This window comes from Peromyscus maniculatus, chromosome 11 (genome assembly GCF_049852395.1).
Source record: "Peromyscus maniculatus bairdii isolate BWxNUB_F1_BW_parent chromosome 11, HU_Pman_BW_mat_3.1, whole genome shotgun sequence".
NCBI lineage: Eukaryota > Metazoa > Chordata > Mammalia > Rodentia > Cricetidae > Peromyscus > Peromyscus maniculatus.
The window spans coordinates 75,215,622-75,234,152 of record NC_134862.1 but is presented as its reverse complement, the minus strand read 5'-3'; the positions used below and the strand labels follow the sequence as shown (position 1 = coordinate 75,234,152).

The window sequence follows — 18,531 nt, the reverse complement described above, 5'->3', positions numbered from 1 at the left end:
TCAGGAGCCGGTCATAGGTAGGCGTGGGAGTTACCGGAAGCCTCACTGGGGGTAGTACTTCCAGGTCAAAGCTAGAACAGCTACCCACTACACAGGGCAAAAGGCAAGGGTCAAATATAATCAGCAAGAAAGGAAGAAAGAAAAATAAGGAAGAGGGGAATAAAAGATACAGAAAAGGTGCAGTAGGTAAGAAGGAAAAGCAGAATGTGGGTTTAAAAGGAAATGAATACATAATTGCATTAAATTTGAATTTATCAAATATTACAATTAAAAGAGCAAAATTATCAGACTCCCTTTTTTTCAAAGCCCGTGTGCTGTTGGTGACAATGATATACAAAGGCTAGTGGAGAAATCTTATGTTTTACTGATTGCTCATAGCTTCAGAATTCAGTGACATAAAAAAAATGAATCGTGTTGATAATTAGGCACCTGGAAGGACACAGTGGCGTGAACTTGCCTTTGGTCTGGGATGTCTGAAGCCTGAGCTGGAAGTATTGGAAGATTAGGATGACTTTAGGGGCCTGGTGTCATAAGGATGTCTCACGATCATCATTTTATGTGGTGACTAACTGGGCTTAGTGTTCAGAACTCCTGAGTTTATCTTCCTCTGCAATTTCTCCATATGGGCCATGCTGGCTGCAAAAACTGGGCTGCAAAATCCCAAGAACTGTGTTCCAAAGAACAAGACAGAGTGTGTGAGTTTCTTTATATCTAGACCACAAGACAAGACACATCTCTTCTGCTATACTTTACACACACACACACACACACACACACACGCACATACACACACACACACACACACACACACACACACACACACACACACCACAGAGTTTCAAAGGGAAACAATAAAGACTCAACATTCAATCAAAAGAGTTTTATGGTTGCGTTATGAAGAGAACAACTGGGAGAGGAAATACTGTGGTCATCTCTGGACGATAAATACAGCTGCCACAAGGATCGAAACAAACAGAAAACAAACCAGTGAAGCCCCTTGATTCCAGGCAAGGCAGAGTTTAAGATAAGGATGCTAGAGAAAAAGAAGAAAATGCCACAGTGATTGAAGGTTCAATTCACCAGGAAAACATAGTCATTTTAAATACCTATGACCTAACAACATAGCCTCGACATACATAAAGCAAGAGCAAAAACAAAACAAAGATCTAGGCAGGAGGGGTAGTTTAGAGCACTGGCTGCTCTTCTAGAGGACCTAGGTTCAATTCCCAGCACCCACAAGGCAGCTCACAACAGTCTGTAACAGTCCCAGGGGACACAACATGCTCTTCTGGCCTCTGTGGGCACTACACACATCTGGTACACGTACATATATACATATACATAAAATTAATTAATAAAAAACTGACAGAAGAGAAAAAAATTAATTTTCACAATTTTAACCAAATATTTTTAAACCCATGTTATTAAATGATAGAATGAGATAAATAAATTATGAAGAATACAGATATATTCAAACAATTAACCTAGTTGGCATTTATAGAACATATATGTGTATGTATGTGCATGTGTGTGTATGTGCATGTGTGTCTCTGTGCCCAACAATTTCAAGATATTCACTCTCATCATGGGCATATAGAATATATACTAAAATAGGTCAATTAGTGGGGTAGGCATGGATCAACAAATTTCTCTGATCATAGTTAAATTAGGGTAAAAAAAAATCAGTAAAAAACCCAAAATAAATTTAAACCACAGTTTACTACTACATCATGCTCACCAGCGTATCTTATATTTTTGGTTGTGAGCCTAGCCTTTCACGGCCGAGCCATCTCTCCAGCCCTCACCGTCATATCTAAAATGAAAGGCTGCTGTTGGCGATGTTAAAGAGGGTGTGAATGAATCGGAACTCCCCCGCGCTGCCGGTGAGGGCGTGAACTGGCAGAACCCTCAGGAGCTTTTACACTCCGTCCACTGAAGTTCAGTGTGTCGGCTCTCCTCGGACACAGCAGGCTCACTCTCAATGCATCCGAACAAAAGCAAGAAAAAAATGTGCACCGGAATATGTACTCAAACGTGACAAGCCGTCCAGTGGACGCTCAGCTGGATAAGTGAAGTCGTGGTACACAAATGCTGCCCTGGAGAACTTGTGTTTTATTAACTGTCTCCTGGTGTGGTTCGGCTTCTCCCATTGTTGGCTGACAAGGCAAATAGCAAGAGCACACAGAGGTGGGGGGAGCCACTGGGACGGGGGTGGAGGGGGGCGGGGAGGAAGAGCCGCACCGCTTTGTATCAAGTCAGCCTACCACAGGGCAAGAGCACCTGCTGATACCGAAATCGTACCTGCGTGGGACCCTTAGCCCTGAAGCAGCCAGCCCCCCCTCCCCAGGTAAAACTAGCATGAGCAGCTGGAAATACAAGTGGACTAAGCTGAGCATCCTTCAGACGTGGTCCAGCATCCACAGCCGATTTCCTCTGGTTCTCAGTGGTCGCTGCTGAATCCCGCTGGTTTTGATGCCCCTCTTGGTTTGTGTCCACTCAGTACGACTTCCTGCAAGCAGGTCTCCAATCAGCTACCGTTTTCAGGCATCTTCAAGGAAAGCACTCGGATGATGGCATGCCATGGGTTACATTGTCGTGCCATGTCATCGCGAAGTCTGAAGTGTGAACTATTACTGTGTTTGACTATAAGCACAGGTGTTTGAGCTGGCAGTCCCACTGCATTGCATAGAATTGAAGCTGAAAACCAACCCTATGAGTGCATTCAGTGCGTGTGGTGGTGTTGGTGTTTGGTGGTGGTAGTGGTGGTGGTGTGTGTAAGTGAGTGTGTGTGTGTGTGTGTGTGTGTGTGTGTGTGTGTGTGTGTCTGTGTCTGTGTCTGTGTCTGCGTCTGCGTGCATGATCATGTATGGGGATAAATGTGCACCTGCATCTAAAGGCCAGAGGTCAACCTCTGGTGTCCTTTCCCTATGCTCCACGCACGTTGTTATTGAGACAGGCTCTCTCACAGGCTGGGAGTTCACCCACTAGGCTCTGCTGGCTGCAGTGTGAGCTCCAGAGATTCTCCTGCTTATTCTTCCCAGTACTCACGTTATAAACATGTGTACAGTGCCAGGCTTTCTACACGGATTCTGGGGATCAACTCAGGTCCCCATGCTTACACAATAGGCACCCCACTAACTGAAAAGACAACTCCTGACTAGGAGAAAACATCTGCAGGTTACACATCTGACAACGTATTTATAGCTAGAATATAGTTCTTTACACCCGAAAAATTCAAGAAATATATTTTTTAACTCTCAAAATTCAACTTAAAACAGACAAGAGATTTGAAAATATGTTTCCCCGAACATGATATACATATCACCCACAAGCACGGAGAAATTGGAACTAAGTCCATAATGAATTACCATTACAGATCTAGTAGAGTATCTGAAATGAAAAACACTAGCCACCCCAGCTGTTCATGAGGATGCAGCAACTGGAACAATCTTAGGCTGGAAATACAAAGTGCAGTCATTTCACAAACCATCATTTTCGTCAAAATTGCATGTATTCCTGCCTAAAGACCTGGACCTGTATGGTCCAGCTGTTCTAGTTATGAAATGAGACACGAAAGCTGAGCTTCATGTAAAGAATTATACATAGATACTCGTGGCAGCTTTTTCATAAGAACTCAGAAGTTAGAAACAGCCTAAACATCTACCGACAAGTGAGTGAATAACCACATTGTGGTGCTCTCATAATGAGAATACTATACGGCACTAAGAAGGCATGAAGTATTAACTCAGACAACATGTGGATGGATCTCACAGTGAAAGCAGTCGGACAAAAATGAGTGCACACCCTATGACTCCATTCTTAGAAAATTCTAGAAGTTTGAACTCATCTCTATTGGCAGAGAGCAGCTCAGGGATTCCCTGGAGAGCACAGGGCAGGGTTGGGGTAAGGTGGAGGGCTTACACAGGACCAATGCAGCAATTTGGAAGGATTGATAAGTCGAACCCTAGTGCTCCCAAATGGAAACACATGCCAAACTCACCACACCAATATGTACATATTAAATGTGTGCAATTTGTACATAAATCCTACCGCAAATAAATCTACATTTTTTAAGCCATGAGAGCAGGGAGGACCCATTGTGGTAGGCAGGATAGCACCATGGAAAGAACTTGGATGTTGTTGGGACCAAAACTCAGATCAGATCTGCTCTTTAGCATCTTAGCCACGAGAATGTGCTATGCAAATAACAACCAGGAATAGTCTTTTTCTCAGTGATTGAGACGAGACAATACAGCATATATGAACACATTTGAGATACTTGATAAATGGTGGTCTAGTTCACTTTTCTTCCAAAGAGGAAGCCCTTTCAGTTATCCACAATATTAATAGATTTTTCCTGCACACACTCCGGTGGGGATATCCCATTTGTCTAACTCTGCTGAAAGCAAATGCTGTGTTCTCATCGGCAGAGCATTGCTTCTGGCTCTGGATCCCCATCCTGAACGGTTCTCCCTGAGACTCGGTCCCTCTTACTTTATTACTTTAGCTCAGTGTTTGATTCTTTCTAAAATATATAAACCAAGACAGCAAACAGCTCTCCAGCAGATTCTTCGTGGTATGTTTGTCAAGATAGGGTCTTACTATGTGGCCCAGACCGGCCTCCAGTTTGCTGTTCTCCTGTGTGAGCCTCCCAAATGCTGAGATTACAGGAATGCATCACTATGCCCAACTGAATAGTTTTTGTACTTGTTTCCTAGGGTTGCGAGCAAATTACGGCGATATGTATGGCTGAGAAGTCATAAATGTACTCTCTTGTAGTTTAGGAGGCCAGAAGTGTAAAACCAAGGTCACTGGGACTTGCTCCCTTTGAGACTTTAGAGGAGACACCTCCCTTTGTCTCCTAGCTTTGGTTGGCTGTGACCATTTCTTGCCTCATGGTAGCATTAATTCCAATTTCTACCCCCTCTTTGTCTCCTCTTATAAGGACATTGACCATTGGCTTTGGATATCATCCTAATCTAGGGTGATTTCATCTAATTATATCGCCATGATCCTTTATAAAAAAAAAAAAAGCATTTGCAGGCTCTAGGGTATACACCTTTGCAGGATAGGACACCCTCAACCCACAGCAGCCCTAGATCCCACCCTAGCAGACAAAACTTTCCTATAAGACAAGCACAGTGCTTCGTACAACTTCAGTGCATGCTCCAAATGGTCCCTACCAACTCAGCAATTGTAACTGTGTCCTGATGTGCAGTGTGCTTGTGGTCCTGGCAGGAAGTCTTCACATTTTAAGCCTCATCTGAATCTCATCCTGGGACCTAAGAACCAGACAAAAGGATGTAGACAATGGACGGCCCCGGAAACCTCCATTTCTAACTGAGCTGGACACTGGCATCAGTCGCCTTAGGTTTCAAGCCAGCCCCTGGCAGCCAAACTCTCCGGGGAAAAGCCTGCAGTTAGAGCCATCTGTCTTCCAGGCAGAAAATTTTTCTTAAGAATTTATGAGTTAACAGTGCAATGTAAACCCCTGTCCAGTGGAGTAGCTTGTTGAGGGCGTCTCCCTCACCCACAATCTCCATCTCACCCCCTAGCTACCTGAAGAAATCGGGGTGTACATGGACCTCTGCCCACCTCTCCCCCATCGGCGCTTAACTGGCATTGTCCACAAAGGCCAAATCAAAAAGGGCAACCCCCCCACCCCCCGGAGACTCTACCCCAATTTCCTCTGCAAGAGACTCATTGGCTGAAGGTGATTAGCTGCAGGCAGGTCTGGTGGGAACCTCACAGCTCCATTCTGTCACTAGGATGCCCGGCCATTGGTTCAGTGCATTGGCTTTCAAACTTCATTGTTTATAATCTGCAGTAGAACAAACCATTTATATCACATCTCAGAGAGTATACGCTATACATATACATTTTTAAATTTTTCCCCAAACTACCCTTAGCCTCACATCGAATGGTGGTTCCCTCACTCCCTACCTCTGTCCTTCCGTTTTCCCTCTCCCAGACACAGGGCATAACCCCCTGAATTGATTTCACGATGCACAAATGGGCCACAGTCTGCAATTTTGAAAAACACAGGTTTAAAGAAAGCTGCAGCGTCTCCTGGTCTCGGCTAGGAAGTCCATCAAACTCCCCTTTATTGTTGTCTTTCAATTCGCCCTCAAGGCTTTTTCAGCCGCTGCTTTCCTGATCCTCTGATGAGGTATGTATCGATCCTAGATCCTCTTTTTTTTCTGCCTGTCCTTCTGGAATAGCCAGCCTTGCTGCTTTCTAATCAGGGTGCGCATGTCGCCTCACTCCATCTCAGGAATACTGGTTGAGGCACAGATGTGGTCATAAATCAAAACCTCAAGGCTGCCATCTCACTGACCTTGCAAATATCAACAGGGCCACTGCTCAGTTCTCTCTCTTTCTCTCTCTCTCTCTCTCTCTCTCTCTCTCTCTCTCTCTCTCTCTCTCTCCTTTCTTCTTTTCCTACAATCCTGATTCTCTGCAGAATGCAAGGTCTTCTTCCGTTTTACACACCCCTCATTATTAGACTTCATAAACCCTATGTGCGGCAGAACAGTCTTAGGACTATTAGGTTCATATTTCCTCGCGGCGGCGGACTCAGAAAAATATTGGTGTCCAAATCCCGCACTCCACACTAAATAATGCCGAGCAACCAAGGAGAGACGTATTGGGGCTAGGGAGGAAATCTGCTTTCGCCTTCCTTGTTTTCCTGTTTTGAAGCTGACAACCATCACCAAAGTGGCGATCTTCCTGGTACCTTCTGGTGTTCGCTGACTCATTAGCCGAGTTCGATCTTTAAATCCAGGAGCAGGAATAACTCTCAGCCATTTCTGCTTTTAAATTTTAATTTCAAATCTTCCTTCAGCATCTCAGAGTTTAGGTACATTTGGGACAGATCCTCAATTCCTACATCAGTCACTTGAAACCAAGCCTGAAAACTGGCTGCCGTGGCACATGCCTGTAATCCCGGAACCCAAGAGGTGGAGGCTGAAGGAGCCTGAAGCTAACTTACGCTATCCAGAGAGTTCAAGCCAGCCTGAGAAACACAGTGAGAAGAGGTGTTTAAAAAAAAACCAAGCAGACGAAAGCACCAGTCCTCACAATCTGAAGGACCATAGTTTATGGGAACCGGTGTGATCAAGATAGATGAAACCAGACCAAGATCACCAACACCCCATGCTGAGTTCCTTGTGGGGCATCTTTCCACATCAGACAAGTGAGGGCGCATCTTGTGTTAATTTCAGGGGGCATCAGATTACAGATGTGAGAAAGCCCCAAAGGGGGTGCAGAGCCCTGGAGGCCCACAGCGGAATAAAGACAGACCGACCCTGTGGGAGAAACGAGGGAGGGGCTGTTCAAAGAAGACCCCTTTATAATCCTCACAGTGGTGCCAAAGTCCTCTCCGTGGGTTTATTTTGTTTCACTACAAATATTAATTTACATAGGGCTGACCCTTAGCAAGTAAAATGATTAATATTTTATTAATACCAGTATAAATAATGTTATGGATAAATAATTAATAAAAACCCCTGCATAAATAAAATATTGTTGACATGGAAATATGACTCATACCATTATAAAAATTTTAATACTGGCTGTGATTTTGTGAAATGTGTGTGAAAACCGAGACTGCCATAAGCCCTGGGCTCAGCATGACCACAGATCTAGTATAGAGGCTGGGGTTACCCTGCCCCCATGTTGGCAATATTTTGTTGTTATTTCACACCCACAACATATGTGGGTCTGTCAATGACTTCGATTTGATTCAACACTATTAAGGAATGCCTTAGTATGTGCCCAAACTCACCTCTTAGCCCTTGGAATAACAATTTTCATTATTTAATTGTGCTTAACAAAATTTAAGAACTTAGATAATAACTTTATTTTACTTTAATTCCTTTCAAGCCAAGACTCTGGATAGGACTAAGTAAACAATCTGTTTCTTGAGATATCAGCTAGAATGGATGGTGGATCCACCACTGAGGGGCTTGGTATGGGCTGGAAAACTCAGCAGGGTCCTTGGGTAGTCAGACTCCATATATGGTGTTCTGTGACTTTTTCTGGGGAGACATGAACAAGTATCTACTTACCCCAGATAGGAAACCAGTAGCAAACCAAAATAAAGATACCACTAAAGTCCAACTTGGTGAATTAGTGAGTTTATTGGAGTTACTTACGGGAGCATGGGTGAGAGGTTACTTATAGGACCAGCTGCATCACCAAAAAGTCCACCCCAATGTGGATGACAACTTGAGAAAGACATACCCCTGGAGCGGCTCTACTGTCGGTCAAGGGAGTATACAGACCGCTCCTCCATCATAGACCAAGGAACCGGGGGCACTAGACCAGAACCTGAGAGAGGTACAACCTTCAAGGCCTACCTCCTGTGACCTACTTTTATCAGGTAGTTCCCGAAAGTTCCATGACCTTCCAAAACAGCATCACCAACTAGGATCCAACTGTCCAAACATGTGAGCCTCTGGGGGAACATTTAGTTTTATACAGTAACTCTGAAACCATATATATTTGAAGATGCACTTTCTGTTCATAAGGAGTACTTGAGGGTACAATGGAAATGATCTCAATGACCAATTGCTACTGGAAAGTCCTTGGGAGTTATGGCTGATAATGCCGCAGTGTGCTCTTCCTGGGGCTGCAAAGGCAGATCTGCCTACACTCTGGGTAGAGCCACAGGCTACCGCTCTCTTTTAGCAAGGCATTTTAGTGCCTCTTTAGCAAGGCGTACACTAGTCTCCCAAGGTTGTACTCTGGTGTCACGGGTACTTAACGGGAGAGTTTTTCTGGCAGTCAATTCAGTTTCATTCCCTTCTAGCTTATCTGAAATTCGCTCTATTCAATTCAGCTAGATTCTGCTCCGCTCAACTTGACTCAGCTCAAATCCATCTCTCTATGCATATTTTCACAAGTATTTTCTAAAGTACTTTCCTATGGCCTGGGAACCCGGGTGGAATTGCCTTCTCTGATGGACTCATCTCACTATTCCAACCTTAATGGTATCTGTGGCATTGGACAGAGCACAAGACTGGACCTTGAGGAGTACCACCCTGACGGCATCTTCGCTCTGCCATTTGGACAATATTCTCAAGCTCTGATCCACTTTCTTCACCTATAAAACAAGAGTAACAGTTCACTCTACCTGGTGGGACATTGGTCAGGGTTATATTCCCAGTGGGCACTCAGAAATGCTATCTGTTAAATCTCCTCACTTGTTAAATCACTCTGTTTCTAAAGGTAAGACCAGATGAGCGAGGAAACCCAACGTTCACTCATACCTGGAAAACCCCTCCATAAGAGGGGAGTTCACTACTGAACTTCACAGGATCCTAATCTTTGCTCTGCCCTAATTCTCCATGCTCCTTGGTGCTCCTTTTCATGACTCTGTTGAATTTCTTTCGAGAAATAGCTTTGATATTTACCCATGTTACTGTATTGATTCCTTGGACTTGGTTTGACCCGTGATCCTTTGAGCTCAGAATCAGGAATCAGAATCATGTCACCTCTATTGCCCGCCCATCTCTGTACGAGCAAGGAGAAGGTATTGGGGATGGAGGGAACAGCCTGTCCAGTCCACCATTCCTGCAGACCCCTGTAGAGGCACATTTGGCGACATTCTCAGTAGTACCAATGGCTGAAGGGGTAGAACATTAGCACATGTAAGAAAGTAAGCCTTAGGGTCAGCTCTCCAGCCATGGACATATACTCCTCTTTCTACAACCCAGACTACCACATCATTCCATGGCAACCCAGAACCAGAGGTGCTAACTCAGATTCCTATCGACGGGTACCCAAGCTGTAGAATACACATCACACGGCGTCCTCAAAACATAGTGCGGGCCTCCTTTTATCCCTCGTTGTTGGCCACACATAGTTAAAATCAGAACAGGTTTCTACTGTTGGAATGCCTTCATGCACACAATGCTGAGCTTGGCCCACGGATATTCTTTCTCTTAGGTACTCAGTGGTCTCAGATGCAGAAACTGAAAGCATTTTCATGGAGCCCATCCATCTCTCCTCAGCTGTGGCTGCCAAACAGATCATCAATGAAGGTAAGAAGCTGGCATCTGAGTGGGCACAGGGAGGGCCTGGTAGTATCTGAAGACTCTTGCAGGAGGCCCAATGGAAGGGGCAGACATGCTTGTCCAGTGCTGCCCATCGCGTTGAGGACAGCAGATCTGACAGGAGCAGGTCTGCCGAATTCACCTCAATAACTTGGATGGGGCAAGTGGAAATAATCCCATACCATGTGAATGGTTCTCTAGTCCATCGTCATGGATCCCAGAACTGTCCATTCTGGGGTTTTTGGTTAACTTCAAGGGCTGTGAGTAGGGGTGAGTGTGGAGGGCTTGTAATAGACACAAACCTAAAAGCCCAAGAAATTGATAGGAATAAGCAATACCCAGAGAGTTCTGTTCAAAGAGATGTTTACATTTAGATCTGTATCCATTCTGCTTAAGGGTAGTCCTCAAATTACCTTTAAAAGCTGATAAAGTGGGACCAGCGAAATGGCTCAGTGGATAAGGGTGCTCGCCAGGAAGGATGGTGGCCTAAATTTGATCCTCTAATCTCACACAGTGGAAGGAAAGAACCGAGTTCTTTGACCTCCACCCGTACACTTTAGTGTATGTGTCCTCCAACACACATACTCAGAAAAGAAGTAGTTATTTTAAAATTTTAAATTGATGAGGTAGGTTGGCATGAGGAAAATTAGGGTGATACAGGATAGATAGTGATGTTCATATTTATACTCAAATTTTGAGCCAGACAACATACTATATTTCACTCAAGGATACCCATCCTGGTTGAAATGTTTTGGGGTTTTGGTTGTTTTGGAAGTTTGGGCCAATCCTCATTCACGATTTTACTCTTTCCAATTCTCCTGCAATCTCTCCAGATGGTCTGCCTCACTTCTGATGGGGTTGGTAAGAGCAAGGCATCATTGCTGGTGACAGAGGGCTCAGGTAGCTGGAATTTGAACTTAGGTAGAATTTGAGTTTTCTGACATCTTGTCAGAAAGGCTCTGGGTCCCGGCTTGAGACAGGCTCAAGAGATCACACTTCCCACCCTCCTGGAATCTGGGAGGTGAGAACCGTAGGCCCATGAGGTCCGAGGGCAGATGAGAACCGTGGACACTAGGACTTTAGTGCAGGGAAGCAAACAGCGAGTGAAACAAATAAGCAAGTTAAATGTTTCTCAGAAGGTAGTCTCTCATAATTGACTCATCGAGGCTTAACATTTCCGCAGAGGGTTTGCATTCCAGATGTGATAGGGTGGACTATGTTAACATCATTCATTCGTTCACTTAGTAAATACATATGACCATCCACACTGTCCTGGGCACTGTGGGAGTTAAAGGCACGAAGCAGACATTCTTCAAGTACCCAAACACCAGGTCTAAAATGTTATCAGTCAGCTCTATAAAGAAGTGAATGGCAGAAGCCAGCTTGAGTTCCCCTCCCCTATACCCACTTGGAGTGAATCCTAAGCACAAGTCTAGACCAATACCATGGTCCTCCTGAGTCCTAAGTAAATCCTTCCCGGCAGATCCTCCTGGCATCCCATCTGTGCCAAGGTCCCGGTAGCTAGCTGGCCCAGACTCTCCCAAAGGGTGGGGAAGACTATGGCGTTCCTAACTCTTCGATACAAATGCCACATGTCCCCTCTAGAACTCAAGCCTCGGGGTCTCAGAACAGACACCGAGTGTCCAGGCATGCTGGAGTCTGCTGAGCAGCTTCTGGTGGAAGACCTGTACAACCGTGTCAGGGAGAAGATGGACGACCAAAGCCTGTTCAACACCCCCTGTGTGCTGGACCTGCAGCGGGCCCTGATCCAGGACCGGCAAGAGGCCCCTCGGAATGAGGTGGATGAGGTCTGGCCTAATGTCTTCATAGCTGAGAAGTGAGTGTGTTCATGGGGAGACCTGGCCCCCTATTCTTCTCCTCTGGGTAATCCCTGAGATGAAGTTCCTCTAGCTCACCAAAGGCCTCCATGGTTCCTTCCACTAAATGGCGCCTGCCTGGTCACTCACCCTGGCCTGACAGTGGAGAAAGGTTTCCTATCACCCTGCACACAGAGACCCCCCAGACAAAATGACCACACTCTCCTCCTTCCCATCAGGGGTCTCTAGCATAGCCTTGCCCTTCCAGGTAGCTTCCTGACACAGGTGTTTGCCAACTCCATCATCTCCACCACCTCACCACATCCTAATAACCAGAAAAGAGAATGTTAGGAATCACTGACAATGACCATGTGCATACGGGTTTAACAAAATATGAGAATGTATGCAATAAGTATAAGAATAGTGTATGTGTGCAGTATGATGCTGGTTAGGTTGTGTGTGTGTGTGTGTGTACGTGTGCACGCATGTATGTACATATTCTCATAAACCTCAGATTAGAAAGAAACGTGATAGAATGTTAAAAGTACCTGAGAGGCGGTTTTATTTTCTTCTTTGGGTTTCTTTTGAAATATCCAGGTCCCCTCGATGTTGTTTTTATAATGAAAAAACTCAGTTTTAAGTTAATCAGTGGTTTCTGGAGTAAACACAAAAACAGCTCTCATGGTCCATCTCTTCAAGGTCTTGTCAGGGCATAATTGGTACCAGTAGGCTAATTTGTGAAACTAATTTTTGCTGATTCATTGGCTACTTAATGAGATATCTTCCTGATGCAATTACCCAAGAGCCAGAATTGAAGGACAGAGGTGAGGGCCCTGAAGCAGGCAGTGTGGACAGAGCTTTGGACACCAGGTCTTGCAACCCATCATGGAGTGATCCGTTGCCCAGAAACTGATTCCCAGATCATCAAGTCCTAAGTGACCTTTCACTAGATGTGCAGGTCCAGAAGCATTTATTCCGTGGTCACAGACATCTCCAGATGTTCCCAGCTAAAGGCCTCTGTGGTTCTTTGAGCAAAGCTGTCCTAGGGGGCTCTTCAAATTGAGCTCTACTTACTCAGTTACAGAAGAAAGAGCCCTGAAAACTAGTCTTGTTCGGTCTTTTTCTCCTTTCAAGCCTTGAGCAAAAGCTCTTGAATTCATTTTTATAATCTTCAAACAGGAACAAAACTGCCCTCTCTACTTCTTCAGTTTATGATAAGGACAAAATAAAATGATGTGTGTGAGAGGATCTGGAAGAACACAGCATGTGACGCCAGAGTACAAGACTTCTGATTTTACTTATTTACTATTTGAAAAAACATTTTGTATGCATGCTTTGCCTGCATGAACATCTATGCATGCCTGAGGCCAGAAGAGGGATCTCCTGGGACTGGAGTTACAGGTGGTTATGAGCCACCACGTACGTGGGTGCTGGGAATAGACCCCTGGTCCTCTGGAAGAGCAGCCAGTGCTCTTAATCACTGAACCATCTCTCTGGGCCCCTAATTTTTCCTTTTATGCCATCTTTATGCTTTGATGCATGTACATTTCCAGTGTATATTGGTCTTCTCCTTGGCCGGTGCCCTGTCTCTTCTCTGTCTTGCTGTAGCCTAAAGCATCGGCCTCTCTTTATTAAAGCGTTAACAGTGAGCCCCAGACTGCAAGGGGCCTAGGAGGGAGCACTATCCCAGCTACATGCTCCCTATCATATACCGGGTCTGACTCTTGGCAACCACGCCCTGCCTCTCTCCCCAGGAGCGTGGCTGTGAACAAGGGCCGGCTCAAGAGGCTGGGCATCACCCACATCCTGAACGCTGCACACGGCACCGGCGTTTACACAGGCTCTGAATTCTACACTGGCCTGGAGATCCAGTACCTGGGAGTGGAGGTGGATGACTTCCCAGAGGTGGACATCTCCCGGCATTTCCGGAAGGCGGCTGAGTTCCTTGACGAAGCATTGCTGACCTACAGAGGTGAGCGGGTCCTGCAGGGTCCCGGCTGCTTCGGAGAGGCCAGAAGGGGGAATGGTATGAAAACCTCCTGATTGCCTGGAGGAAATCTGTCTTTGTGTGGTGGCTTTCTCTGAGAAAGGAAAGAAGGCTCAGTTCGTCCGGTGGGTGATTATTAAGGGCCAGACATGTGGTGAGTACGGTTCTCATGCTGTCATGAGGTGTAGCAGATATTACAGTAGGCAGCGAGGGCAAGGAAAATTAGAGAAGGAAAGAGGGAAGGGGGGAGGGGAGGGGGAGAGAAGGAAGGAGGAAAGGGGGAGAGGAGGAGTAGAAGGGGGAAGGGATAAAAGGGCAGAGGGAAGGGGGCGGGGAGGTGGCCATGGTAAATGCAAGGCAGACTAACTAGGAAGATACACTGGAGGGGCAGGCTAGCTCCCTGAGGGTGCTGGGGAGACCTCACTAAGGACAGGACATTTGAGCTCCACGGGGAAGAGGAGCTAGCCTGGAGGAGGGTAGAAGGGCGTTCTCGGCTAAGGGAACTGTTAGTGTAAAAGCCCCAAGTTTGATGTGATCAGGAATCAAAAGACTGGGCTGGTTAGCACAGTGCATGAGGGCTGCATGTCAGGGAGGCGACAAAGGGGAAGCGAGAGCGTCCACAGGATGAGAGGGCTTTGAGGTGATTGATGGCCTAGGTGCCACTCCCTCTGCCTTGGAGAATGGTCAAGTAGGAGGGGATGGAGCAGGACCCGGCTGCTGTGTGAGGCAGTGTGAGAATAAACCAGAGTCAGGAGGAGTGCCCAGGGTCCTGCACACTTCTCCAGGGACAGGCTGGTGTCCCTGCAAGGACCACAGACTGACAGTAAAAGTGCAGGATTTGCTGTCCGGAGGCCCGGGCTGGAGTCCATGATTAGTTAGCTTTATGCATGGACTATTTCCCTTGCCCAGGAAGCATAGTGTCCTTGTTTTTAACTAATGCTAATGTTGCTGTAAGGAATAAAAACTTAGAAACAAGCTTATGTAGCACACTGCCTGCCCCATGACGAATGTCACCATCATAAGAAATAATACTGTTAGGGATTCCTGGAAATGGTATTGGCTGTCACCACCCATCACCAGGATTGGTAGCTCCTAATGGAAAATACCCACCCACACAGAATATGTGTATGTGTGTAAATTTTATTACACACACACACACACACACACACACACACACACACACACACAGAGAGAGAGAGAGAGAGAGAGAGAGAGAGAGAGAGAGAGAGAGAGAGAGAGTTCCTTTCATTCTTTCTTTTGATTTTTTTTTTAAACGCTGGGATTTTTGTGTTTGTTTTAGAGACAATGTCTCACTCTGTAGCCTGGGCTATATTATAACTCATTATGTAACCCAGGCTGGCCTTCAACTTGAGGTAATCCTCCTGCCTTAACCTCTTAAGTGCCAGGATTACAGCCATGAGCTACCAATCCAGTTTAAACTTACTTTTAAAAATCAGGCCTTTTCATCTCTGTGGGGTTGAGTGCGTCGATGTCTGTTACAAGGAGGCTTTTGCTCCTTTGCTCCCCTCAGTCAGGGGCTCCCCTCAGTCAGGGGCTCCCCTCAGTCAGGGGCCAGCTTCTTATCAGAAAGGGCTGGAAAGCAAACAGGCCATGGGCTGTGCATGCAACAGGTGGCCATCACAGCAGGAGAGCATGGATGCCATAGCAAGCAGGGAGCTTTGGCAGAACTTAGAGCCAAAGCTAGAGCAGGCCTGTGAAGGAAGAGGATGCTGCCCAGGAAGTTCCCTACCTTTGGCTTATGAACACGCCTAGCTTCTAGGATTCATGCACCAATGCAAAGCTGAGCATTAACGTCACATAGGCCAGTGGTTCTCAGTCTCCCTATCGCTATGACCCTTTAATATAGTTCCTCAGGTTGTAGTGACCCCAGCCATAAAATTATTCCATTGCTACTTCATTACTGTAATTTTGCTATGGTTATGAATTATATAAATATCTGATATGCAGGATATCTGATATGCAACCCTTAAATGGGTTGTGACCTACAGATTGAAAACTGTTGGCTTAGGCTAAACCTTTGGGAAGCCTGGTCCCCACCTTGCCAGGGCCTCTCCTGTCCCCATTCTGGCATTGAACCAACCACCTCCTACGGGTACAGGCATCAGGACTGTGATGAGGTGGTGGCTGCCACCTTAAGGTAGGTCCTACTCGGAGGCAGAGAAGTAAATATCAGAATTCCCCTGGAGCCTTTCTTTCCTTTACTCTAGGATGGGTTGGAGGAAGGAACACCGGCATTCATCACAGTGACCCCATGATGGGGTGTTGCTGTTTTCATTTTACAGACTGGGAAGTTGAGACTCCTAGACAGGTCCTTTGGCTTTGCCTCTGTGATAATAAAATTCCCTCTGCCCAAGGTCATGGGAAATGTGCGTAGTCCCAACACACAAGAAGCTGAGGATGAAGGATTGTCTTAACTTCCAAGCCAACCTCAACTATATAGCAAGCATCAAGCCAGGCATCATTACATACCAAGACCCTGTCTCAAAAAAACTAATAAATACAATGCACGCGTACAGGGGTTGAGTGGAGGGTGGATGTTGCCAGTAAGTGTAAAACCAGCTCCAGTTCCTCAGAAAAGCACTATGCTGAAGCCAAGCCGCCAAGAGATACAGGCAAGAATTTCAAGACAGGACCCCAACATGGCCGGCTGGAGACACTAGACCTTGTCAGGACTCCTGGTTTCTGTGTTCTTTCTCCCTCTGTGTCAGGCAGGAAGGCTGCCGTTAGCTAGTCATCTGCCTCAGTTCTAACAGACTCTGGTCCTTTGTCTGCCTACTGTGAGTTCCATCAACAGCAGCAATTGGATGGCTTCTGGGCAAGCACTTGTTTCTTTGGGGGTGTGGGGAGGTATGTTCTGAAGAAAGGGGGGATTATGGGTTGGGAGGATACAGGGCAAATCCACAATTTAATAAAACACACTGAGGGGTAGAGAGGGTGCAGACACAGTCGAACTCAAGCCTTGCGCCATCTCCAGGAGCACTCACTCTTTAATCTTTGAAGCGGGGCTCTTCTCCAGATGGTCCTTCCACCCACCAATCAGCCCGGTGGCTGAACAAAGTGATGACTGTGTACATTGGCCACCTTCCTGGAGCCATTTTATCGATAGAAAGTTTTCATCCTGTCAGCGTGGCAGGGACAGAGGCACAGCTCCACGCGGTTACCCGGGTTACATCAGCCCGAGGTGTTCCCTTAATCTTTTGGCGCTCTCCACTGAGGTAAAAACCAGATCCTTGACACAAAAGGATTTCAGGATGAGCCGTCATGAAGCAGACTTGGTGTTTATTAAAAGACATTTTTTAAAACACATTTCAAACCAGGGGTTGATAGAAAGAGGGGAGCTTAAGAAGACAGTGGGGTACCCCTGAGAGCACGGGCATTGGCGGCTCTGATGGAGTGGCCCTTGGCTGCCTTTACAATAGCCAGGCACACTGTTCTGGTAGGGTTCTGAAGCTATTATCTTTAAAGGGTTGCTAACCTAAATGAGATCACAGGGTGGTTCCTGAAGGGCACGCGGCAGGACTGCAGTTGATAAGGTAAAACTCGAGATCCCAGGGATGCCGGAAGTTAAGTGTCTTCAATATAAACAAAGTGAACAGACCCCCAGAAAATGTCTGGGAGAGGAATGACACCAATTCAAGGTCATGTACATTCAGCTTTTCAACCTAGGTCATTGCTATTTTAACATAAAGTGTCCACAGATGAAAGGGATGTTGTCGTTATGTGGGTAACCTTCACAGCACAGCTAACAGTGCTGGAACTCTTGATCTCCACTGGCGAGAGGCTTCAACGAGGGCTCGTCTCCATCCCCGTGGCCCCATAATTTCTATCTTGCTTCAATAACATAGTTTTACTCCATTATAGAGGGTGCTCCCTGGAGTTGTGCTCAGTGCCTCTCCCCTGGTGCTCTGGATCGAACCCAGGTCCTCTCAAATGCTAGGCAAGCTCTATCCCAAGTGCGCCCTTTGCCTGGGCCTTGCACTTAACAGAGAAAAGAGAAGAATCCTGTTCTTGCTGTAGATGAAGCGAGCAGAAGCTCCAAAGCCCATCTCACCCCCCCCCCTTGTCCTTCAGACTGCTTCCCTGAGGTTCCGCAGGGGAACCCCCAGAGACGAGAGCACAGCATAGGAAGACTTGCCCCACTCCAAACCTGCTTTATACCAGAATGAGTCGAAACAGGATCTGATGCCCTTATGAGAAAGACTAGGCAGTCATGTCCTGGTCCTGAAAGCGACCTGGCCTGTCAAGGGATGAGTGTGGGATCTTGATACTGACAGCAGGAGGTTGTGACCTGGCCGGATGGTTAAGGAAAGGCCCTCAGTGAGGCACAGGTGTGGCAGGAAGGGCTAAAACGGGGAAACAGAGGCCTTTATTATTTTGACTCTGCTCAGTTACCTCCCTCTAGTGGCTGCTGACGCCTGGCAAGAGCAGTACTGCAATGCCCTGGGTCCCTTCCAGTCTCAGTCTCTGACCTCTTCTGTGACAAAGACATGGCCTTACTGGCGCAAAGATATAATAATAAAAGACTCATCCCCTATTCATATTATCAGATAGGACTCCTGCCGAGTTAGCACACATCTCCAAAGGCTGTTGGCAAATAGATTGATGACAGGCAGGAAGAAGGTCTCCGGGGGTCTCGGGCTGCATTTTA

The 18,531-nt window shown here is 46.3% G+C and overlaps 1 protein-coding gene across 1 annotated transcript in view; it reads left to right on the top strand.

Moving 5' to 3' along the window:
* Positions 1 to 18,531, top strand: part of Styxl2 (serine/threonine/tyrosine interacting like 2) — a 31,058-nt gene that overhangs the window by 4,315 nt on the left and 8,212 nt on the right. Inside the window, exons 3-5 of the mRNA XM_006988122.3 lie at positions 9,952 to 10,046; positions 11,664 to 11,895; positions 13,630 to 13,847. Coding sequence (XP_006988184.3) covers positions 9,952 to 10,046; positions 11,664 to 11,895; positions 13,630 to 13,847 — 545 coding nt within the window. The remainder of the gene's footprint in view (positions 1 to 9,951; positions 10,047 to 11,663; positions 11,896 to 13,629; positions 13,848 to 18,531) is intronic.